Below are 19,754 nucleotides of genomic sequence, written 5' to 3' on the forward strand. Positions count from 1 at the left end.
GATCTCGACTGCGATAAGTCTGGACTCTCAAGCCCAGTAGACGTCTACATTTTAATCCCGCAGAAGGCAAGTGACCTGTGGCGTTAGAGGCGCATCTGCGCGTTCGTGGCTCAAGGGTCACACCTTCAGCAGACAGCTGCGCAGGAGCACAGTGCTCCATACTTCCCCTACAGGCTGCAGGAGCTGCTCTCTGACCACGAGGATAAGTGAGACCGATTAGAAAAAGCGAGCAGCTATGTGACAATTTCAAGATCTTTAATTAAGAGAGAGTTTTGACGGGGTGCTTTAATAGGCTGTGAATGCAGGCTCCTCTACTGGGCATGCTCCATCCGGTTTGGAACAGGAGCAGAGAGGGTCGGTGTGAATAACAGGCAGTTTGGGCGTTTTTTGTTGTTTTTTTTACGAGGCTCGTCGCCCTCTTCATCTTTGATTCTCCGCATTTGGTCTGGCGGCAGATCCAGAAAGAGGATCATCCTCCCTTTAATCTGATGTGGGGGTAGCTCTCCGCCTGATCGCGCATGAATGACAGCGGAGAGCAAAATATGATCTGATGTGATCTGCTGAGACAAAGAGCTGCTGTGTGAGGCGGCGGCGGCGTCGTCCAGAGAGCGCGGGAGGGAGCGGGCTGTAGCTGCGCGTGAAGGAGGTGAGTCTGTAGGCAGCGCCGAGTCTCCATCTGGCGCTGTCCGCTCAGCACCAGCGCAGTCACCTTGCCGTGTCACGAACCACAGGCGACCCGCTGGATCCGATGAACTGGGCTGGGAACCGCCGCCGCTTGTGCTCTTGCAATATGTGCACATCTCGGATCTTGGCAGCGATGTGACGTCTGTTCCCATAAAGTCATCCCATTGGCTGCACTCCTTTTGGAAGTCGATTCTATACGTTCAGCAGAGCCTGGCATTAGAAACAATTTAAAGATCCAGGTGCACGTCAGGTGCTGGTAAGGAAATACAGGGAACACAGGGAATGCATGCCAAACATTCCTGATTTCTCCCCCCCAACTGGCGACCGGTTGCTTTTGTGCGTAATTGCTGTGCGCTGTTATAAACGTACGCCTAGACTGACCTTTGCAATGAGGGGGACTTAGTGGAGAAATGCCTAAGGGACGCGATGGGCCTGAGCGACGACAAGGATCGCATTGTGATAAACGTGGGAGGGATCAAACATCAGACATACCGCAGCACCCTGCGCACCCTACCTGGAACCCGCTTGTCCTGGCTGGCCGAGCCTGATGCACCCAACCACTTCGACTACGATGCCAAGATCGAGGAATTCTTCTTCGACCGCCACCCGGGCGTTTTTGCGCACATCCTTAACTACTACAGGACAGGTAAACTGCACTGCCCGGCCGATGTCTGCGGGCCGCTTTATGAGGAGGAGCTGGCTTTCTGGGGCATCGATGAGACAGACGTGGAGCCATGCTGCTGGATGACCTATCGACAGCACCGGGAGGCAGAGGAGGCCCTTGATAGTTTCGGCGGAGGGGGTCTGTTAGACCTGGGGAGCGAGGATCCGGAGCCAGAGCCGGAGCATGAGGATGATGATGAGATGACAAGGAGGCTGGCGCAGGGAGACTCACCTGATGTGAGGAGCGGCAGCCTGTGGAGCCGCTGGCAGAAGCGGGTCTGGGCTCTGTTTGAGGATCCATACTCTTCAAAATATGCAAGGGTGAGTGTTCTTCTGTTTTAATATTATATGATTGCTCTAGTTTCATCTGAATATGATGGCAGGGTAATCAGTAAGGAGGTCTTGGTTTGCATATTTAACATGACTTTCAGTGAGGGGAATTACAGTTTCAACGAGTTGCTACATTAATTTCTGTTTTTAAGCCTATATTATTTTCGGAACTTCCAAACCCGCTTTTATAATATATTGCTTATGCCTGAGAAGGATTCCCGCCCCCCTACATATGATGTATAGCAAAACAAAACTCCTGAAATTCTGCTATGGCTGGTGGCTTTGTTATGCCGTCCCAAGATGATCAGTGATTTGAAAAAAGAAGAGAAAGATCAATCAATCAATCAATCAATAAATAAATCAATTTAATTATTTGGTCTTTTATTTATCTGCTTTTTTTTGTTTTACCTTCATTGCGTTCCACTTTTTCCTAGCACAATGGCACTTTTAAATAAATTGCTCAATCCTGTCCCACAGCCATCCTCTGTGTCTGCGACAACAGGATAATAAAACCTAAAAAAAAACAAAAACAAATTAAAAATCAGTTGTAATTTGGATTTAGTGATTTACTCCTTTCCCGCTCTCCTCACGTTGACTCTTTGAAAACTCAGAAGAGGCGCCCCTGTTCTTGACAGAACCAGTCAGAACTGTACAAACACTTGTTCATTTGCCTTTGCTCCTGTGATGCCACAACAGAGATTGATGAGCTCAGGAGGCTTTTTATGACCTCGCTTTTTACTCCCTGGAGTTTTCACTGCAGGTCAATCAGAGCACAAATACAGAGCAGAGAAAGAAGGGGGAAAAAAAAAACAATCTTATACAGAAAAATCGTTTTAGATGCAAATCACAGCTTCCAGATACAGATACAGAGATTCCCTGAGCCTCCAACAGGTCTTTATACTGTTATTTCCAGGGCAGAAGGATCTCCAGTTAAATAGGTCAGCTGCACAGAAGGACACCAGCTCTTTGGCACCAGCCGAGTGTTTGTGGCAGACCTCCAAACAAAAACGAGGTTGCTGTTTCAGGTGTCATTATTAGTCTTTGTTATGGGCTCTTTTCCATCTAGGCATAATGCCCCACCTTGTTGAAAACAAAATGACAACCCACCTTCTGATTAATTTTTTTGTTGCTTTAGAAGGGCCACAGGGCCCCTACAAAGGACTGCTGTGCTGCATGCTGTTTGAACAGCTGTACCAACCTGATTGGTGTAAACAGTGAAGCTGCTTTAAAGCAATTGTATACTGACAAATTATAACCCTTAAGCATTGGGCACAGCAGTGTAACCTATCTATGTGCTACTTACAGCATATTTATTCTTTTTGATACAAAAAACCCTGGATGCAAAAAATAAACAAACAAACTCATTTGTCCTATATTTAACAATATGCATGACAAAAGCAGATCAAAGATTGTCTGAGCGCCACCAAAACTGGCAAGGAGATTAATTAGATGTGAGCTTTAGAGTTAATTACAGACTCTATTCACAGTGGATCTAAGCCCATGTCACTGCATAGTAGGCCAGTGGTTTTTCAGCGACAGGGAGAATTATCAACAAGGGGAAAATCTCTTGTCTCTCCACTGTCCGCACTCTTCCTTACTGTCACAGACGCATAATTCAGGGGGCGGCCTGATAAGATGCAGTGTTTGCCTCTTTGTTTGGAGGGCGGGATGTTCCGCAGGCTGCACGTTTGGAGGCATTTGCAGACGACATAAAAGCAGCTCATCAGAAACAAAGGCTTCATCGTACTGAAACTGAGGACCGCTGTTATGATGGGAAATTTCAGCATTTGAAGAGATTCAGCTAAAAAAAAAAACCCACAGGCTACTTTAGAGATGAAGCCAGGGTTGTTAAATCTGACTTATTATGGAACACAGAGTGTAGAGGGGGTGGACAAAACAACATTATGCAATCAGAGAAAACACGAACACGTTTTATTGCTTCAGAGCTCGGACACAAAATTCACCTTTGATCACATAAAGAAAAGCTAGAAAAGCTGCAAAGTCGGAGGTTTTCTTTGATACATTTTTAACAACTTTTTTTTTAACAACATTTTTTGTCATAAACAAAATTTGACTGAATTACATTGGAACATCTGCGATTCAAGTCTTTATAATGTGTGGACTGTATTGGATTTACCTGATTATATGTTTTTATACAACTGGATATGAACTGGAGCAGTTTGTCCCATGAAGGTTCCTGTAGATGACATTTCTTCTGATTTGATGCAATAGAAAACTGATCTGAATGGAGCTAAATAAATTGCCATGGCATACCTGTTTATTTTAGCCTTTTATTTGTCCGATCCTATAGCTAACACATGTGATATTCGATAATCATTTTGAAAGCTGGCTTTATGAAGTCTTATCTGTGCACAGCCCTGTTGTTGACATGACTCAGTTATATGGAGTCAACACCTAGAGTCCCCCTGAGCCATTATCCTAACATTTGAAAAGGAAGCAGACATTCATAAGCAGCAGTGATTTCCTCGTCACAGTGCAATGAATCGTTGGCAATGAGGATGCTATAATGAGGGCCTGTTTTCCATCTTGTGCTGCACGGCTGCCTTACTGTGAATGGATGCTACTGCCAGGGAGAGCAGTGCTTGCTTTCCTCTGCTGAATACACAGCATGATGCATGCCCAGACCTGCCCATTTTTTTTAATTCCACTTAAAACCTTTTCTAAAGTCATTCATTATTTCTTCAGGCTATTTAACAATGCCATACATTAGTTTAAGAGGTCCTATAAAGCTTACTTTGATGCATTTTTACACATGAACTGCTATTGATCCCACTTTTGCAACTCATCCCTCCCTTCCTGTTTACTCTTCCTGAACACTCATTTCACTTAAGATGAAGATGCTGGTTCCTAATTTAAGTGTAGTAAACACCACATTGTAAAATTGAACGCCCATTTCGTAACTTCTTTTTTGAGTCAGAATCAGCTGTAGTTGCCAAGTTTGTGCACACAAACAAGACATTTGACTTCAGTTCCACTTTGCTCCCACTGAAAACATTTTAAGTACAAAGTTTTCATCAGAGTGACAGCCTCAGGGGAAGAAACTGTCTCTGTGGAAGGTTGAACTTCTTGAGTTTTTCCAAACAGTGTCTATGTGTGGGGAACATGTCACACACTGCAAAAAAGGAACTAAAAGTAAATTAAATTTTCTTGAAATTAGTGTATTTATCCTTGATTTGAGCAGGTAGATATGATTATTTGCCGGTGGAATGAATATTTTTACCCCTAAAATAAGATAATTAGATATCCTGCACTTGAAATAAGATGATGGAGATGAGTTGTTCCTATTTTAAGTGCAAAAATCTTATTCCAATGGCAGATAATCTTATTTACCGGCTCAAACCAAGGACAAATACAGTAATTTCAAGAAATTTTTACTTACTTTTAGTTCCCTTTTTGCAGTGCGTCCTGAGGAAGGGAGGTTCCTGGGAACCAGAAGTGATCCACGGTGTTGTTGACGATGGGTGAGGGGAAGCAGCATGGGGGTTGCTCCCCGGAAGTCCACCATCATCTCCGTTGTTCTGAGCTAAGATCCAAGTGATATTCACCGCTGCGATAGACTGGCGACCTGTCCAGGGTGTACCCCGCCTCTCGCGCATTGACAGCAGGAGATAGGCACCAGCACCGTCGCTTAATAGGGATAAGCGTGTTAGTAAATGGATGGATGGATGGATGGATGGATGGATGGTTCTCACCGCACTAGTGGACAAGTCGAGCCACCTCTTTAGTTCCTTTCCTACTTGAGTATCCTACCCATGTATTTAAAACTATTATGTACCAGCTTGTCCTCTCTTTCTAGTTACGTATTTTTCATAAATCACACAGTCATCCTTGTAATATTAGTCTTATCTAACTAGTTAAACTGTTAAAATGTTTTTACTGCAAACATGTGAACAATTTAGACTTTAATAACTCTAAGCAAACTCTTGCAGGTGGATATTAGTTATCTGAGTCACAAAAACACAATCCATTATGTTAGACTATGAAGAGAAATAAGTAACCAAAACAGGCATAACATGGAGATCTGGATTGAGGCATGGTTGGCATAAAATGTCTTGCAGCAGACCGTTTCATTTCTTAAAAGGTTGGAATATGAAATGACCCAAACTACAAAGGCAACAAGTGATGGAGTGAACAGACCAACACCTGCTGTAAAGCAGCTCAGCCTGATGAGAAGAACATAACATGAGGAAAGCGCCATGATGAGGACACTCTAGACCCCAGAGAGAGCCCTTGTTACTCTCATGTTGTGTGCACCAGAACTTTCACAACCTAAATCTAGTGAAATCTGAGAATCTAATCAATACATAATGAAGGTTGAAGTACTCTTTACCCATTAAGCGAATTATGGGTTTCTCTCAGCTCCCAGTGATTCCCAGGAGCTGGTCCTCAGGACAGTGCGACCTTGTATAGGGGAAATCTACAGCAGCAGTTGTGGTGAAGGGAAGAGCCCTGGCTAAATTTAGTAAAGAGGGTAAACAAAAATGACCTGTTTGTTACTGCTGCTCTAGCGGCTGCAGGCTCTATGTAATTCTGCATATAGGACACTCAATGAAAATGCCAAGACCTTGAGATTCAGCAAAAGCAAGAGAAGGAAGAGCAAGTGCATATAGAAAATCCCCTTTATGAGTGAAGAGAGAGATAACATTGGGCAACTAATGTCATAGTCCTAGTGTTATTTCTAAGATCGGATGAGCTGCATTGTGTCCAGCGGAGAATGGTTGCTAAGGCATTAAAGCTTGATTACCCTGCTTGTATTACTGTGCTCATTCTCCTCCATTTCCTCCTCTCCCGTCCATCCTTTTCTCCTCCTCAGTGGATCGCTCTGGCCTCTCTCTTCTTCATTCTGGTATCCATCACCACCTTCTGTCTGGAGACCCACGAAGCCTTCAACCCGATCGTGAACCGCACAGAGACGGAGTGGGTGAACAACGAAACAGTAGTCAGCACGTACCAAGAGACGGAGACGGCGGCCTACCTCACCTACATCGAGGGAGTCTGCGTGGTCTGGTTCACTTTTGAATTTCTGATGCGAATAACTTTCTGTCCCAACAAATTTGACTTCATTCGGAACGCGCTCAACATCATCGACTTTGTGGCCATCCTGCCCTTCTACCTGGAGGTGAGCCTCAGCGGGCTCTCCTCCAAGGCAGCTAAAGACGTGCTGGGATTCCTGAGAGTGGTCCGCTTTGTGCGGATCCTGCGTATCTTCAAGCTAACCCGTCACTTCGTGGGGCTGCGCGTGCTGGGTCACACTCTGAGGGCCAGCACCAACGAGTTCCTCCTCCTCATCATCTTCCTCGCGCTGGGCGTCCTCATCTTTGCCACTATGATCTACTACGCAGAACGCATTGGAGCTGACCCCAATGACCCGAGAGCCAGCGACCATACACAGTTCAAGAACATCCCGATCGGATTCTGGTGGGCGGTGGTGACGATGACTACCCTCGGCTACGGAGACATGTACCCTCAGACAACCTTTGGCATGCTAGTCGGAGCCCTGTGCGCCCTGGCAGGTGTGCTGACCATCGCCATGCCGGTACCGGTAATCGTCAACAACTTTGGGATGTACTACTCCCTGGCAATGGCTAAACAGAAACTACCAAAGAAAAAAAACAGGCACATCCCCAGAGCACCCCAACCAGGCTCTCCTAACTACTGTAAGTCCAGCATCACCTCCCAGCATCCAAGCCCTATAGCCCACGACGACATGTTTGAAATAAAATTTCAAGGTAAGCAAGGAGAAAAACACTAACTCCGATGTACTGTTGTCGACGTTTATTTGTCCTACAGAAACAGCCAAATCACTATTCAGCAGTTTTGTTGTCTGATCCCATACTTCAATCGGCTGATGACTCAGACATGAGATTAAAAAAAACAAAACAACTCTGAAAACAATCAATGGAATGCAACGTGAAATAAAAAGCACATTGGACTTTTGATAAAAGGAAAGAAAAAAAGAAACCCTGAGTATTCTTGCTATTGATTTTGCATTTTTCTAATGCAGTGACTCATTCCTCGTGTCTCCTAAGACTGAGAGGATGTTGTTGCAATGTTAAGTACAACCATTAGTAGATGCTGGAACAACATAATGCCCCTCTGGTGATGTCAGTGCTGAGATATATTGCTGTGTATTACATCAGGAGCCCATGGTAAACATTATGTAGCAGCTGCTGTGGTTTACACAAGTTTTGAAACACGTTAGACTTTATCACATTTTGTAACATTACAACCACACACTTCAGCGTCTTATGATTGTTTTGTTATGTAATAGAGAAACACAAAGTAATGACAAGAGAGCGGGTGGGGGGGGGGGGGGGGGGGGGGAGAGATTTCCAGTTATTTTCAAACAAAAATTGGAGATGCTTGTTATAAAAAGATATTCAGACCCATTTTCTCTGTTCCCCAAAAGTAAAAATCCTGTTCAACCAACCGGAATGAGTAATCTGAAGAACTCAATACAAACAGTTACTGTATACACATATACTATATATATATATATATATATATATATATATATATATATATATATATATATATATATATATATATATATATATATATAAAGAGGACACAGAAGATATGTGAAAGAAGGTTTTGGGGGTAAAGCTATTAACTTTTCATATTCTGTACATGCTGTCCACATGTTCAAGCATGGTGGAAGCATCAAGCTGTGGGGCTGCTTTTGTCCAGTGACCATTAAGGTGATCAAAGTTGATGAGCAGAAGGATGAATTAATTGCATGATAATCCTGGATGAAAACAAGTGAACAGAATTATTTTCCGTTCAACGGCCAATCATGTGCAACTTTGTGTTTGGTCTATTGACAGAATTACCACTAAAGGTCGCTGACGTTTGTAATCTGACTTTATGTGTAAAGATTCAAAGGTTACGAAGACGTTTGCAAGGCGCTAAATCGAGACCATTATCTTACAGGGTGATTTCTATGTGTGTGCTATGTAGGTTAATAGTAAAAAAAATAAAACAAAATGTACATGAAACCTCACATTGTTTCCATTTTTTTTGTTTATTTTGTTTATGATTTCAAGATTCCAAGTTGAACGGGGAAGCGGCTAACGCAGCACTGGCCAACGAAGACTGCCCGCACATAGACCAGGCCATATCTCCGGAGGAGATCTTCAGCCCCAGCGAGAGAGAGCGGCCCTGCTTCTTGGTCACCACGGCTGAACACCCCAACCACACGGGGGGCAGAGTCAGGAGGGGTACGTACAGTAACAGCCAATCACAGCCCCCCCTGAGACACTGACATCCTGTAGGCCATAGACATGACACTTTTTTTTGCATCAAGTTTTTTCCACACACTAAAAAAAAAAAAAAAAAAAAAAAAATACACATACACATACACAACAAACCTCATCCTACAAAAAACTTCACTCACTTTACCTCAATCTTCCTGCAGGAGATTGTACACAATTCACACCCACCAAAACACACGAGCACAATCAACTACAAACGCCGAGGGTATTCCACATCTACATAAGATATATTTTTTATATCACGCATAATGTAATACCCCTATTTCTTTACTAGTAAGAAAGCTATTTTTGAGATTTATATTATGTAGAATGTGTATGATTAGGGAAGTATTTTCCATGCTACATGTATATCATGTACGTTTATGTGTTTTAATAAGCAACGTGTGGGATTCTGACTTACAAAAACATTCCTCTTGACCATAACGGTGCATGACGTGTCTTGCTGATGGGTGCTATCAGTATGGTGAAGGAGCACAACACGAAAAGAATGATTGTTATTGTCATCATTGCACCTTCAAACGGGTTTAGATCCCATTTTAAATGATAAAAAGTTCAAAACATTCCTCTTAAAGGCGATGTAAGGCTCGGTGCAGCAATTGGCACGCAGAGGGAAACTCAACTTGTAGCTGAGTGTAGACTTCCTGCCCACGGTGCCTATGGTTCTAAGTCGTCTTGTTACAGTGTTCTACTCCAAACCATTCCAGTACCACCCGGTGCATGCTGTTGTACTCCTGATGCCCTCAATGCATGGAGAGTAATAATCTTTCTCAAGTCTGTGTTGACCTGTTTCTTTGGAGACAAAAACAAGAAAGCAACAGGTGTAGTGTAAGCAGTGAGGATTACAATAAAAAATAAAAGAAAACCTTCTGTCGTGGATCCAGTGCTGCAGTGTACTCAGAACGTTCTCTGTTTTCCAACTGAAGGTTATGAAAAGCCTTGGAGCCTTAACAGCATGTCTGGCATGAGCGGGGATGCCTCTGGAGTGTCCTCAGTGTCCGCCCTGCCCTGCAGCCCACCCTGTCTAATGCAGCACTCACATTCTCCCATCCCATCCATTATGTAGCATGGTTGAGTAGCAGACACAATGCCATTGGAAGGCCAGTCCACAATCCTCCTCCTTATCTCTCCTGTCAGACTTTGCTTTGACACTTGCCTTTTTTTTTTCTTCTCATTTCTGTTTGTTTTGGTTGTTTCTTTTCCCTGGAACAATGTATCTTAACTGTGCTTAAACTTAAGCTTCCCAAGTGATCCACTTGGGTGTGTCATCATATCCTAGAGTAGACAACATTGGCACATGCCACTCTGCATGGGTCACTTCAGCTGCAGAACGAAGCGCTGTCCTACTGCAGGCTAACTCCTCCTTTTTTTTTCTTCCTGTGTTGACATCATTGCCTGTTGCTCTGTTGCTTTTGATCTCTCATATTCTTCTGCTGATAAGTTTGATCTCATTTGCTTTATTTTTCTTAGTTTTTTTGTTTTTGTTGTAGAATTTTGTTGAAAAGTTTTTCATGAGATGTAACCCCTGTTGGTAGTATGCTGGAAATGAACTCATTGCTTTGAAACATATCCAAAAGCTGTTAAGGCAACTGTCAAGTGCTTTGTGCGTTGCAAAGTAGAGACGTTTTTCATGCTGAAGTGCAATCCAGACAAGACTCCATGTTAACTGACTGGCCATTAAAAAAAATATATATATATATGTTATATTTGAACGAAATGTTCACAATGTCCAATGCAACATGGAGATTATGACAATTCATTTGATGCCAGTGATGAATACATTTAATGTCAACAGAACTAAAACTGTTAATTTGCATGAACTGCATGATAAACCATGTTCAATCAGAAGCTAATTGTAATGCATTACCTGTAAAGGGAAAAAAAAGAATTTAAAAGCTTCCTAAGCTTTGTCATTCTTATGCATTTCAAGACAGCTTTACAAGAGACTCAGTCATAGCAGAGACTTTTATGTAGCTGCCATTCTTTGCCTTTCCCCAACTTTATACATTTATTTTCCCCTGTCTTCATTTGACCGGGGTCTCCGACAAACACAGAGTTGTTTAACTTGAACAAAGCAAACAAATGCTCTTGTGAGCACACATCCTTTTATATGACAGTATTTACTGGTAGTTTAGGGTTTTTAAACTCTGCAAAAAATACTCTTCAGCAAGTTCTTTTACTGCTGTGCTGCTTGGAGTGATGCAGGACTCATGAGATATACAGGTGCACCTCAATAAATTAAAGAGTTATATATTTTAATAACTGAAGCCAAAAAGTGAAACTCATTGTATAGACTAATTACGCCCAGAGTGATATATTTCAAACATTTATTTCTATAAATAAGACCAACAAAAAAAGAAGACATTTTTAAACTTGAGCCATGTTATGACAATTGTACAGTAGACAGACATGTCAGACAAGGTAAGCCAACAGAGGTCTACTAAAGACGCTGGTTGTTCCCAGAAGGCTGTACATTACAGAAAGGTTGAGTGGAAGGAAAATGTGATTTTAATAAAATAAAATAAAAAGTTTACAAGCCAAAGGGATATTTACAGCCTTGGGAGGATTGTGAAGCAACCCCCATACTGAAGTTTTACTGCAGCTATAGAGTCAAGAGCCACCACCACAGAAATAGGCCACAACTGCTGCCATCCTCCTGTTAAGCCAGCCATGGACCAGAGATGAATTGTCTTGAATGGGAAAAAAGGAGGAAAAAAATATGGATCGTTGGTCAATAGTCAAATATACTCTTTTCAGGTGATTTGATGTTTTTAGATCGTTTCAGTGAATTTTACACATCATTTGGAATAAAGATCCCAGGGTCTGGAGGAAGAGTAGAGAGGCAATCAAGTGACTTGAGGTCCAGTGGGAAGTTTCCACAGTCAGCGATGATCGGGGGAGCCATGGCATCCGCTGGTGTTGGTCCACTGTGTTTTATCAAGCCCAAAGTCAGAGCAGTCATCCATTAGGAAATTTTAGAGCGCTTCACGCTTCGTTCTGCTGACAAACTTTATGGAGAGGCTGAATTCAGGACTTGGCTCCGGCTATACCAGAAAATTCACCGGATCTGAAACCTGTAGAGCAAGTTTTCTGCAATGCAGGCCAAAATCGATTATTTGAAAGTGCTTGTTGACCACAAAAAACTATTAAAAAAGTATAAAATAGTTTATTGTAGTTTTTTGTTATACGTATCTGCTAAGGAAAAAAGGAAATATTTAACATTTTAATGAAATAAATAAATTTGTCAGATTTCTGTCAAAGGGACTTGTAAATCATTGTAGATCTAAAACTTAAAGAGACACACATTTGCCCTCGCAAAATAAAAGCATTCAATGTCTTATAGTTTTTAGTGTAGTCTGTTCTCAGCAATAACAATGGAATATGAATCACTGCTTGCTGTATTTGCTAAGTTTAGTGAAAGTTTAGTTTAGGCTCAAGTCTGTTTTTGAGTAAATGTTATTGGGGATATTTGCACTGTACAAGTACAAGCAATTCACCATTTACCATTTACCATTGTTGAGGTCTTTTTTACCTGAGAATTAAAATTACTTTGTTAGATAAAAACAACATTCAACCTTGAGAACATTTTAACAGACAGCGCTCAAAGTGCTTTACATGTCTGGAGGAATATGTCTGGATTTTAACAAGAAATATATATATATATTGAGTAGCCTGTTTAAGATTTGCACATGTTTTCAATAAATAAGAGCCTTAACTGCAACATATAAAGCTCACTGAGTTAAAGGTAGAGTCGGCAATCTTTCCGGAAGAAAACTCTGACAAATCCCTGCCATTCGGACCGAACAGCAAGGATTGGTCAGAGTTTTTACAGGTCTGCAGCTTGTGACAGAAATTAAATTTTTAACCTCCTTTTTCTGATTATTTACTACTGTCAGGATTGAAGGACCATTTCAACCAGTATTACAAAAGGGTTTCTGAGCAGGATTACCAACTATTGCTTTAAGCTGTATGTCAAGCTTCAGGGCATCATCAATTATTACTCCTAGGTCCGTCACAGCTGAAGTAAACGGAGGAGTAGAAGAGCCAAATTTAGGAGCATGACAATGCGGCTTGGGACTTAAAACAATGTACTCAGCTTGCAAAGCTTGCAAAGAGCCAACCGTGTTCCTGTAATTCAGTTTTACTGATATGTAAATCTTTAAATCATCGGCATCAAAATGAAAAGATATTGTGTTTGGGGATGATAGGTCCTTGTGGCAACAATGAGAGGGAGAACGGAGGAGAGGGGGCAGATATAGAGGTGAATTCATTAATCATTACTTTGAAAGACCTGTTGGTCAGATATGTGTCAAACCATTTAAGCAGCGGACCACGCAGGACGACAGTGTTCAAGATGAGAAGTGAGAGCTGCATGACCTATAGTGCCAAAGGTAGCTGTAAGGACAAGAGGGAGATGAGAGACACCCGGCCCAGCAATGCAGATGAGCTGAAGGCTGCTATTAAAGCAATATGGGCTTCCTTATTACATCAGCAGAATTACGGGTGGATCACCTCCATGTTGAACTGATGCTGTAATTCATGCAAAAGGGACCCACTCAAAGCGGTGAGTGGATTTACTGTTCAGTACATGGACTACACTTTTTATTAGGTTGTTATAAAAACTTTTTTATTGGTCTTATTTAGTATTCAAATGTTCTGAGGAGCTTAATTTGGGTTTTCATTAGCTGTGTACCATATTACCAGAAATAAACACTTGAAATATATAATTCTTTGTGTGATTAATATACACATATGTTTCACTTTTGATTTGAATTTGTGAAAGGCATTTATTAAGATGTGCCTGTAAAACAATGGTGCCTTCTTACCAAAGTAAGGCAGAAACACAGTGAGTAAGAAATTAACACATTTTTAAACGAGTGTTCCCAGTGTAGCATCTTTACATCCACTTTATTTCCTAAACGTGCACTTTTTGGCCCTATCCACATACTCTTAATCGCATCAATGTCCTCTTCGGTTATTGTTGTTACACACCACTGATATTAAAATTTACCCTTTCGCACCAAGCAAAAAAAAGAGAAGTTGAGGAAAAAAGTTAGAGAGATGGAGAAAATGGTTTTATACTTCTCATCTGTTGTATATTTAAGCACAGAAATGAAAGGGGCCAAGCAACTCCACAAAGTGGAAATGTCTCAAGTCTGTGATCAGACATCACAATGAATCCTGCTGTTTGTGTGTCTTCTGATTCCAAACGTCAATACACCTACTTGTATTGATACCGCCCCAACATTTATGCACAAGTCTTTTCAGGGCACTTTATCATATTCTATGTAGACAAATCAGTAATGTTTATTTCTGTAAGAAGATATGGTAATTATAAGAACCCATCCAGCTTTTGATTTTATTCTGAATTGAGCAGTGTTTCACATTTTCGAGTCATGTCTCTTGTGGTAATTGATGAACGTTTAAATGCTTAAAATAAATAAATAAATAAAATATTTGTGTAGAATTGATGTGAAGAGATGCAGGTGAATTTTATGGTCATGCAATTCAAATGCAGGGGGCGGTATATGATGTGGGTCTACTTGGGGAAAGGTAAATGCATGTATTTTACATTTATGCAAAAGAAAAGCATTCAAATAAAAAAATGTAAATACAAGTCCTTGCATGAAATAAATTTTATACACAACAAGCCTTAAGACTTTTGTTTTTTGTTTTAACTCAGCAGCACATGCATACATACATCTTTCCTTTCCCACTGGCTTTACCACTAAGGTTTTCAACTGCCGGTTTGACGCCATGTGTTATCTGAGAGAGCTTGAAATTGTGTGAATAAAAAAAGTACAAAAAAACTACAAACAGGGATGACTGTGAGAGCATGATAGAAAGTACCGGAACGCATGACAATGACCGAACTACTCTACATCGAGCTGTAAAACGCCGCATGAATCGGCATGTTCATTATTAACCGACTACAGAGTCCGACCTCTGAAATCAGACGGTCCCTTTTGGTGTCTGACGCCTTGGCTGAAGCATGGGAACGCATGGTAAACCCATCGTTTACCATGGGGAACTAACGGAGCACATTTTCTTTACCCTCCATCATCGCCATCATTTCCACCATTTTACATAAATTCGTGTAATAATTTCTTTTTATTATTGTTTTTTTTTTATATGTTTATAGAGAACCAACGACAGCACCGGAGCAGACAACCAACAGAGTCAGTTTGTGTTATGAACCATGGTGTACCAACCACTATGTGTATGACCCATAATGACCCATCACCCACTTGATAGTGCTGTAGCATTTTTTTTTTTCTATGTGTGTATAACTTAGTATTTTTAAACGGGTGTGACAGTGACAACCTGTACATCACAAACTCAGCATAGATGTAGCACTGAGGAAGTTTTGTTGTCAAGCCTTATGTAGCTCAGTATCTGTGACTGGTTACTGTGTTGTAATTTGTGTGCCTATTTTCCGCCGTGTGCCAGTGCTGTAAATACGCTTTCTTTGTGTGTGCTGAAGTTGTGTGTTCCAATGTTTTTTGAGTGACCATCAAATATTTGTGTGCTGCTTCTGTTGAAAAGAGAGAAAAAAAATGTTGCTCCAGGTTTAAGTCACACCCACGTTAGAAGAAAAAACAAACAAACAAAAAAAAAAACTATCAACTATCATATCAGCTAGACTTAACAGTGGAAAACACATCTAAAAAAACTTTGCACTGTCATGGTCACATCTTTTTAGGGTTTTTTGCACCTTTTTGCAGCCGTAAACTTTAAACATTCCTTTGACATATTTCCATGCATCAAAGTGATATTATTCACAAGAAAACATTGCTGTTCGTTTCAAAAAGCACCACTCTAACCTTGATAAAAAAACGAGGCATTATGATCGCAAGCTTTGATGTAAAGTGTCGAACTTTAGATCGAAAATATTACAGTTGTACTTTCAAGGACAAAGACAACCTATATGCAGTGCCTTGAGAAAGGATGCAACCTTTGAATTCCACGTTTTTGTCTTGCTGCAACCAGAAACGTGTCTCATTGGAATTTTGTGTAACAGACACAAAGTAGGTCCAGGCTTTGACTAGGCCGTTCTAACACATAGGACTGTAGCTAAAACCATTCCACTGTAGCCCTGGCTATACGTTTATAGTTGTTGTCCTAGAGGAAGGTGAACCTCCGCCACACTTCCTAGTCAACTGTGACCAGCCTCCCTGTCCCTGCTTTAAAGAAGAAAGCACCCCCACACCATAATGCTGCCACCACTGTGTTTCATGGTGGGATGGTGTGTTTTTTTTTTTTTTTCTGGTCTTGGTTTTCTACAAATATTTTAAATGTAGCCAGAAAGTTCAATTTTGGTCTAATCTGACCAGTAATCCTTTTTTCAAAAGTTTTCTGTATGTGCGATTCTCACGGTATCATAATTTTGAGTAAAAATACACTTTTTCAGCATCACACAAACTTTTACTCTAAAGTAAATGTAAATAAAGTAAAGTAAATAAAATCTCTAATATTTATTTACACTTTTGGTTTTGATATGGAACCAAAATAAAAATCTGACCAAAATCATAATTTTAACAGCTAGTAGGACACTTAGCTGTTTTCAAGTACTCATTATTCAGAATATCTTACCTATCATCCTGCTCCTTATAAAAACAATAGGAGTATAACAAGATCTCAGTTGGACCGCAGGCAACAATCACAGCCTGTCATCAGCTACTAAACAGACATACTGTTCACACCTTAACAGTAATTTAAAAAGTGTTGCATTAATGCAAATTACAGCTTGTGCTCCTTTAGTTTCTGCACCACTACTCTTGCGACTAGACCACCAGTACATCTCTTGTAAGGGACGGAGAAGTGTAGGGTCAGTGAGCAGCAACAGGTGGGCGAGGGGCAGCACTGCTTTATGTACAACACAGCACAACAGAACTCTGGCACTTTCTTATTTCATTAAAGGGTCTTTAAACTGTAAGCACATGTAAGCAGTTTTTAAAGCTGTGACTTTTTAATTCTTGGTTTACATTAATACAGGTAATAGACCCATGCCCAGTCCCCCACGTGGCTTGTGGCACTGTAAACAAAACTTACTGAATTCTGTCAACAGCTTTCTTCTGGCCACTCTTCAGTAACGGCCTACGGTCGAGACATTCTTCCACCTGAGCTGTGGATCTCTACAGCTCCTCCAGTTACCATAGGCCTTTTGGTTGTTTCACTGATTATTGACGTCCTTCTTAACCAGTGGGCTTAGTTGGGCAGCCATGGTTTGCAGTTATGCCACACTCTTACAGGACTTAGCTTTCAGTGTTTTTCACTGATTTAAACTTCTATATTACTTCATCCCTAAACTTTCTAGTGTCCACACTGGCCTTCGTATCTATGAACTAATATAACTATTGAAACTAATGTTACCCAACAAACCTTGGAGGCCTTCAAAGGGCAAGTCTCTTTATATTGCAACTGAACTACAAATCAACTCCAATTACTAATTTGCTTGCTCTAGGCAACTGGATTCACTGAATTTTATTTAAAAGGAAAAAAAAAAAAAAAAAAATCACACCACGCTTAACTTTTTTATTTGTAAAGTGCATTAAAAACATGATCATACACCTTTCACTACAAAAATTATATTTTTGCATTGCTCCATAAAAGAAAAAAACTTGTCGTTGTAGCATGAAAAAGTTTAAAGGAGTGCAAACTCTTGCAAGGCACTGCATAATAGTTATGACTATACCATTCAGACATTATGCTAATAGTATGTAGCGCAGCTTTGATTTAATTGACAATCATGTGACTTATTATTATCGTTTCCTGTACACGTATATGCATACAGATAGTAATATGTAATACCAACAAAGGCCAAACTGTTATCAAACTGGACAAGTGCCTCTAATATGCAAATTCTCCTGATTTAGGGAAATTACATTGCAAGATTACCGAATGCACGTTTTAACTTAGCCTTCACCTGCCATTAAAAAGAACGTGTAGGTTTATCGCTCAAAATTACAGACACAATAAGGAGCCCTGTATGGATCAGCCTTTGAAGTCAAGCAATGAGCATGCCTCTAAAAAAACATCTCAAAAGGACCACCATTTGAGCAATAAGGACAGATTCATTGTTTGTGTGGAAAGTTTGTGAAAAGGGACCAACTTTTTACCGAACAACTGCAAACACACTGCCAACAACCTCTTGAGATCTGCGTGCAGTCAACTGAATCTGCCAAAAATAGCAGGCTGCAGGCCGGCTAAGCACAAATGGCGGGGGGGAAGTATGCTGGTCATGGTGCAACAACAGGGAGAAATGAAACAGAAAGAGAGCGGTGGTTATTGTGAAGAGAATAAACATGACAATAAGGCAAATGATGTGTGACATTTAGTCAGACTTTAGAGTGTGTGTTTTGAACACCGTGCATTTTGTGGCTACTTATCTCAGTGAGGTGTTCAGTGATCGTTTTTATTGATTTGTTATTTAGGGTTTTTTTTTTGTTTTGTTTTTGTGTGTTTTTTGAAAAATACAGTTCAGACTTGTACAAAAAAAATAGTGATAAATAAAAAACAACAACACAGAAATAATACGTTTTCAGTGAGTGTTGATTTATTTATTTTTTAACCAGCTGAAGTAGAAAAAAAAAAAAAAAAGATATAAAAACAGCAATTTCCACAAACGCAAATAAATGAACGGATGATTAAAGATTTGGTTTGAAACTAACAAATGAAAATAAAAATTGTATGAACATTTTTAAAACTAAACCGTTTTATTTTTGGGGAGATAAATTGCATAGACTGACTTTTTCAAGGCGTTGCACCAATAACTAATCCAGAGACTGGAATTGGCCCATTTTTACTCCCTAATCATTAAATTCATTAACATTAACAAATCCTACAATTTCTGATCTATAAATGCAATCATCAGCATGTACGGTACTTTGAAGAATTGTTTACAGTTTAATAAATAAAAAAAAAGATACTGGTTATGATCTTATACTTTGATGAATAATTGGTGATTATTTGGTATCTCATTGTGTGCTGGATTCAAAACTATCAAATTGCATGCTGTTGGTTTAATAATTCAATAAATAATGGGCAACTCATTTAATAACTTAGGTTGACAAGGTTTCCTTTCACCAACCTGAGTTGGGTTTTTGCAGCTCTGGCATGTGAGTCCATCACCTTTATCTAGGTTACCTGTTTTCAATACCCTTTTAAAGTGGACACCCAATTGTAAGTGCAGCAGAGGGTTGTCATTATTCACTGGATTTCAGCCTTGCATATCTTTTTTTTCTTTAAAAAAAAAAGTTAAAATTATAAAGAGAAGCGACCCTCTGCAACATACTGCTGGAGTGAAGAGATGTGGTTGCCTTGAATTAGATTTGAGAGTGCAACCAGTTGTGTTGTGGTTTGTGATGAATATTCAAATCCCTGTTTTTCCAGCCAAACCTTGGCAAAATATACTTCCCCCTTCTGAAAGGAGTTGGTAGTGGATAATGTAACAAACGCCTTTTTATATTTTAACTAAATTAGGGCTGCTCGTAGTCAGTGCTAAAAGGCTGGTGTCCTGCATGTTTTAAATGTCTACCTAATTCAAGACATCGGAACCAGATGAACTGGTTATTAGCAGGATGCTGTAGATTTTGATGTGATGCTCAGGAAATGCATGCAGGACATGTAGATGTAGACACCCCTAGCCTAAGTAATCCACGTTCAAGAGCAGCAAGGTGTTCAGCCGAGAGTTCAGGTCTTGTGGTTTTGTCAAAGGACACTAAATCCAAATACCTAAGCCAAAACTATTACCAAGATGTAACTTGCAACTAAATGCAGGTTAAG

General features: G+C 40.5%; 1 protein-coding gene across 2 annotated transcripts; it reads left to right on the forward strand.

The window, feature by feature from the left end:
• The first annotated feature begins 309 nt into the window (after positions 1-309).
• kcnc1b (potassium voltage-gated channel, Shaw-related subfamily, member 1b) lies at positions 310-15,577 on the forward strand. 2 transcript variants are annotated; one of them, XM_012880276.3, is made up of 4 exons: positions 310-1,668; positions 6,512-7,427; positions 8,745-8,918; positions 15,112-15,577. In XM_012880276.3, the coding sequence occupies exons 1-4, from the start codon at positions 1,111-1,113 to the stop codon at positions 15,219-15,221; spliced, it is 1,758 nt and encodes a 585-aa protein (XP_012735730.1). In that variant the 5' UTR covers positions 310-1,110; the 3' UTR covers positions 15,222-15,577. The 2 variants fall into 2 exon arrangements, with proteins under 2 accessions (XP_012735730.1, XP_012735729.1); XM_012880275.3 differs by lacking the exon at positions 15,112-15,577 and adding an exon at positions 9,896-12,112.
• Positions 15,578-19,754: the final 4,177 nt, after the last annotated feature.

This window comes from Fundulus heteroclitus, chromosome 2 (genome assembly GCF_011125445.2).
Source record: "Fundulus heteroclitus isolate FHET01 chromosome 2, MU-UCD_Fhet_4.1, whole genome shotgun sequence".
In the NCBI taxonomy this organism is placed as follows: domain Eukaryota; kingdom Metazoa; phylum Chordata; class Actinopteri; order Cyprinodontiformes; family Fundulidae; genus Fundulus; species Fundulus heteroclitus.

Coding starts and splice junctions, on each gene's coding strand:
- kcnc1b (XM_012880275.3), top strand. CDS start 1,111: ATGGGCCTGAGCGACGACAAGGATCGCATTGTGATAAACGTGGGAGGG. Junction 1,669..6,511: donor ACTCTTCAAAATATGCAAGG/GTGAGTGTTCTT, acceptor TCTCCTCCTCAG/TGGATCGCTCTGGCCTCTCT. Junction 7,428..8,744: donor GTTTGAAATAAAATTTCAAG/GTAAGCAAGGAG, acceptor TATGATTTCAAG/ATTCCAAGTTGAACGGGGAA.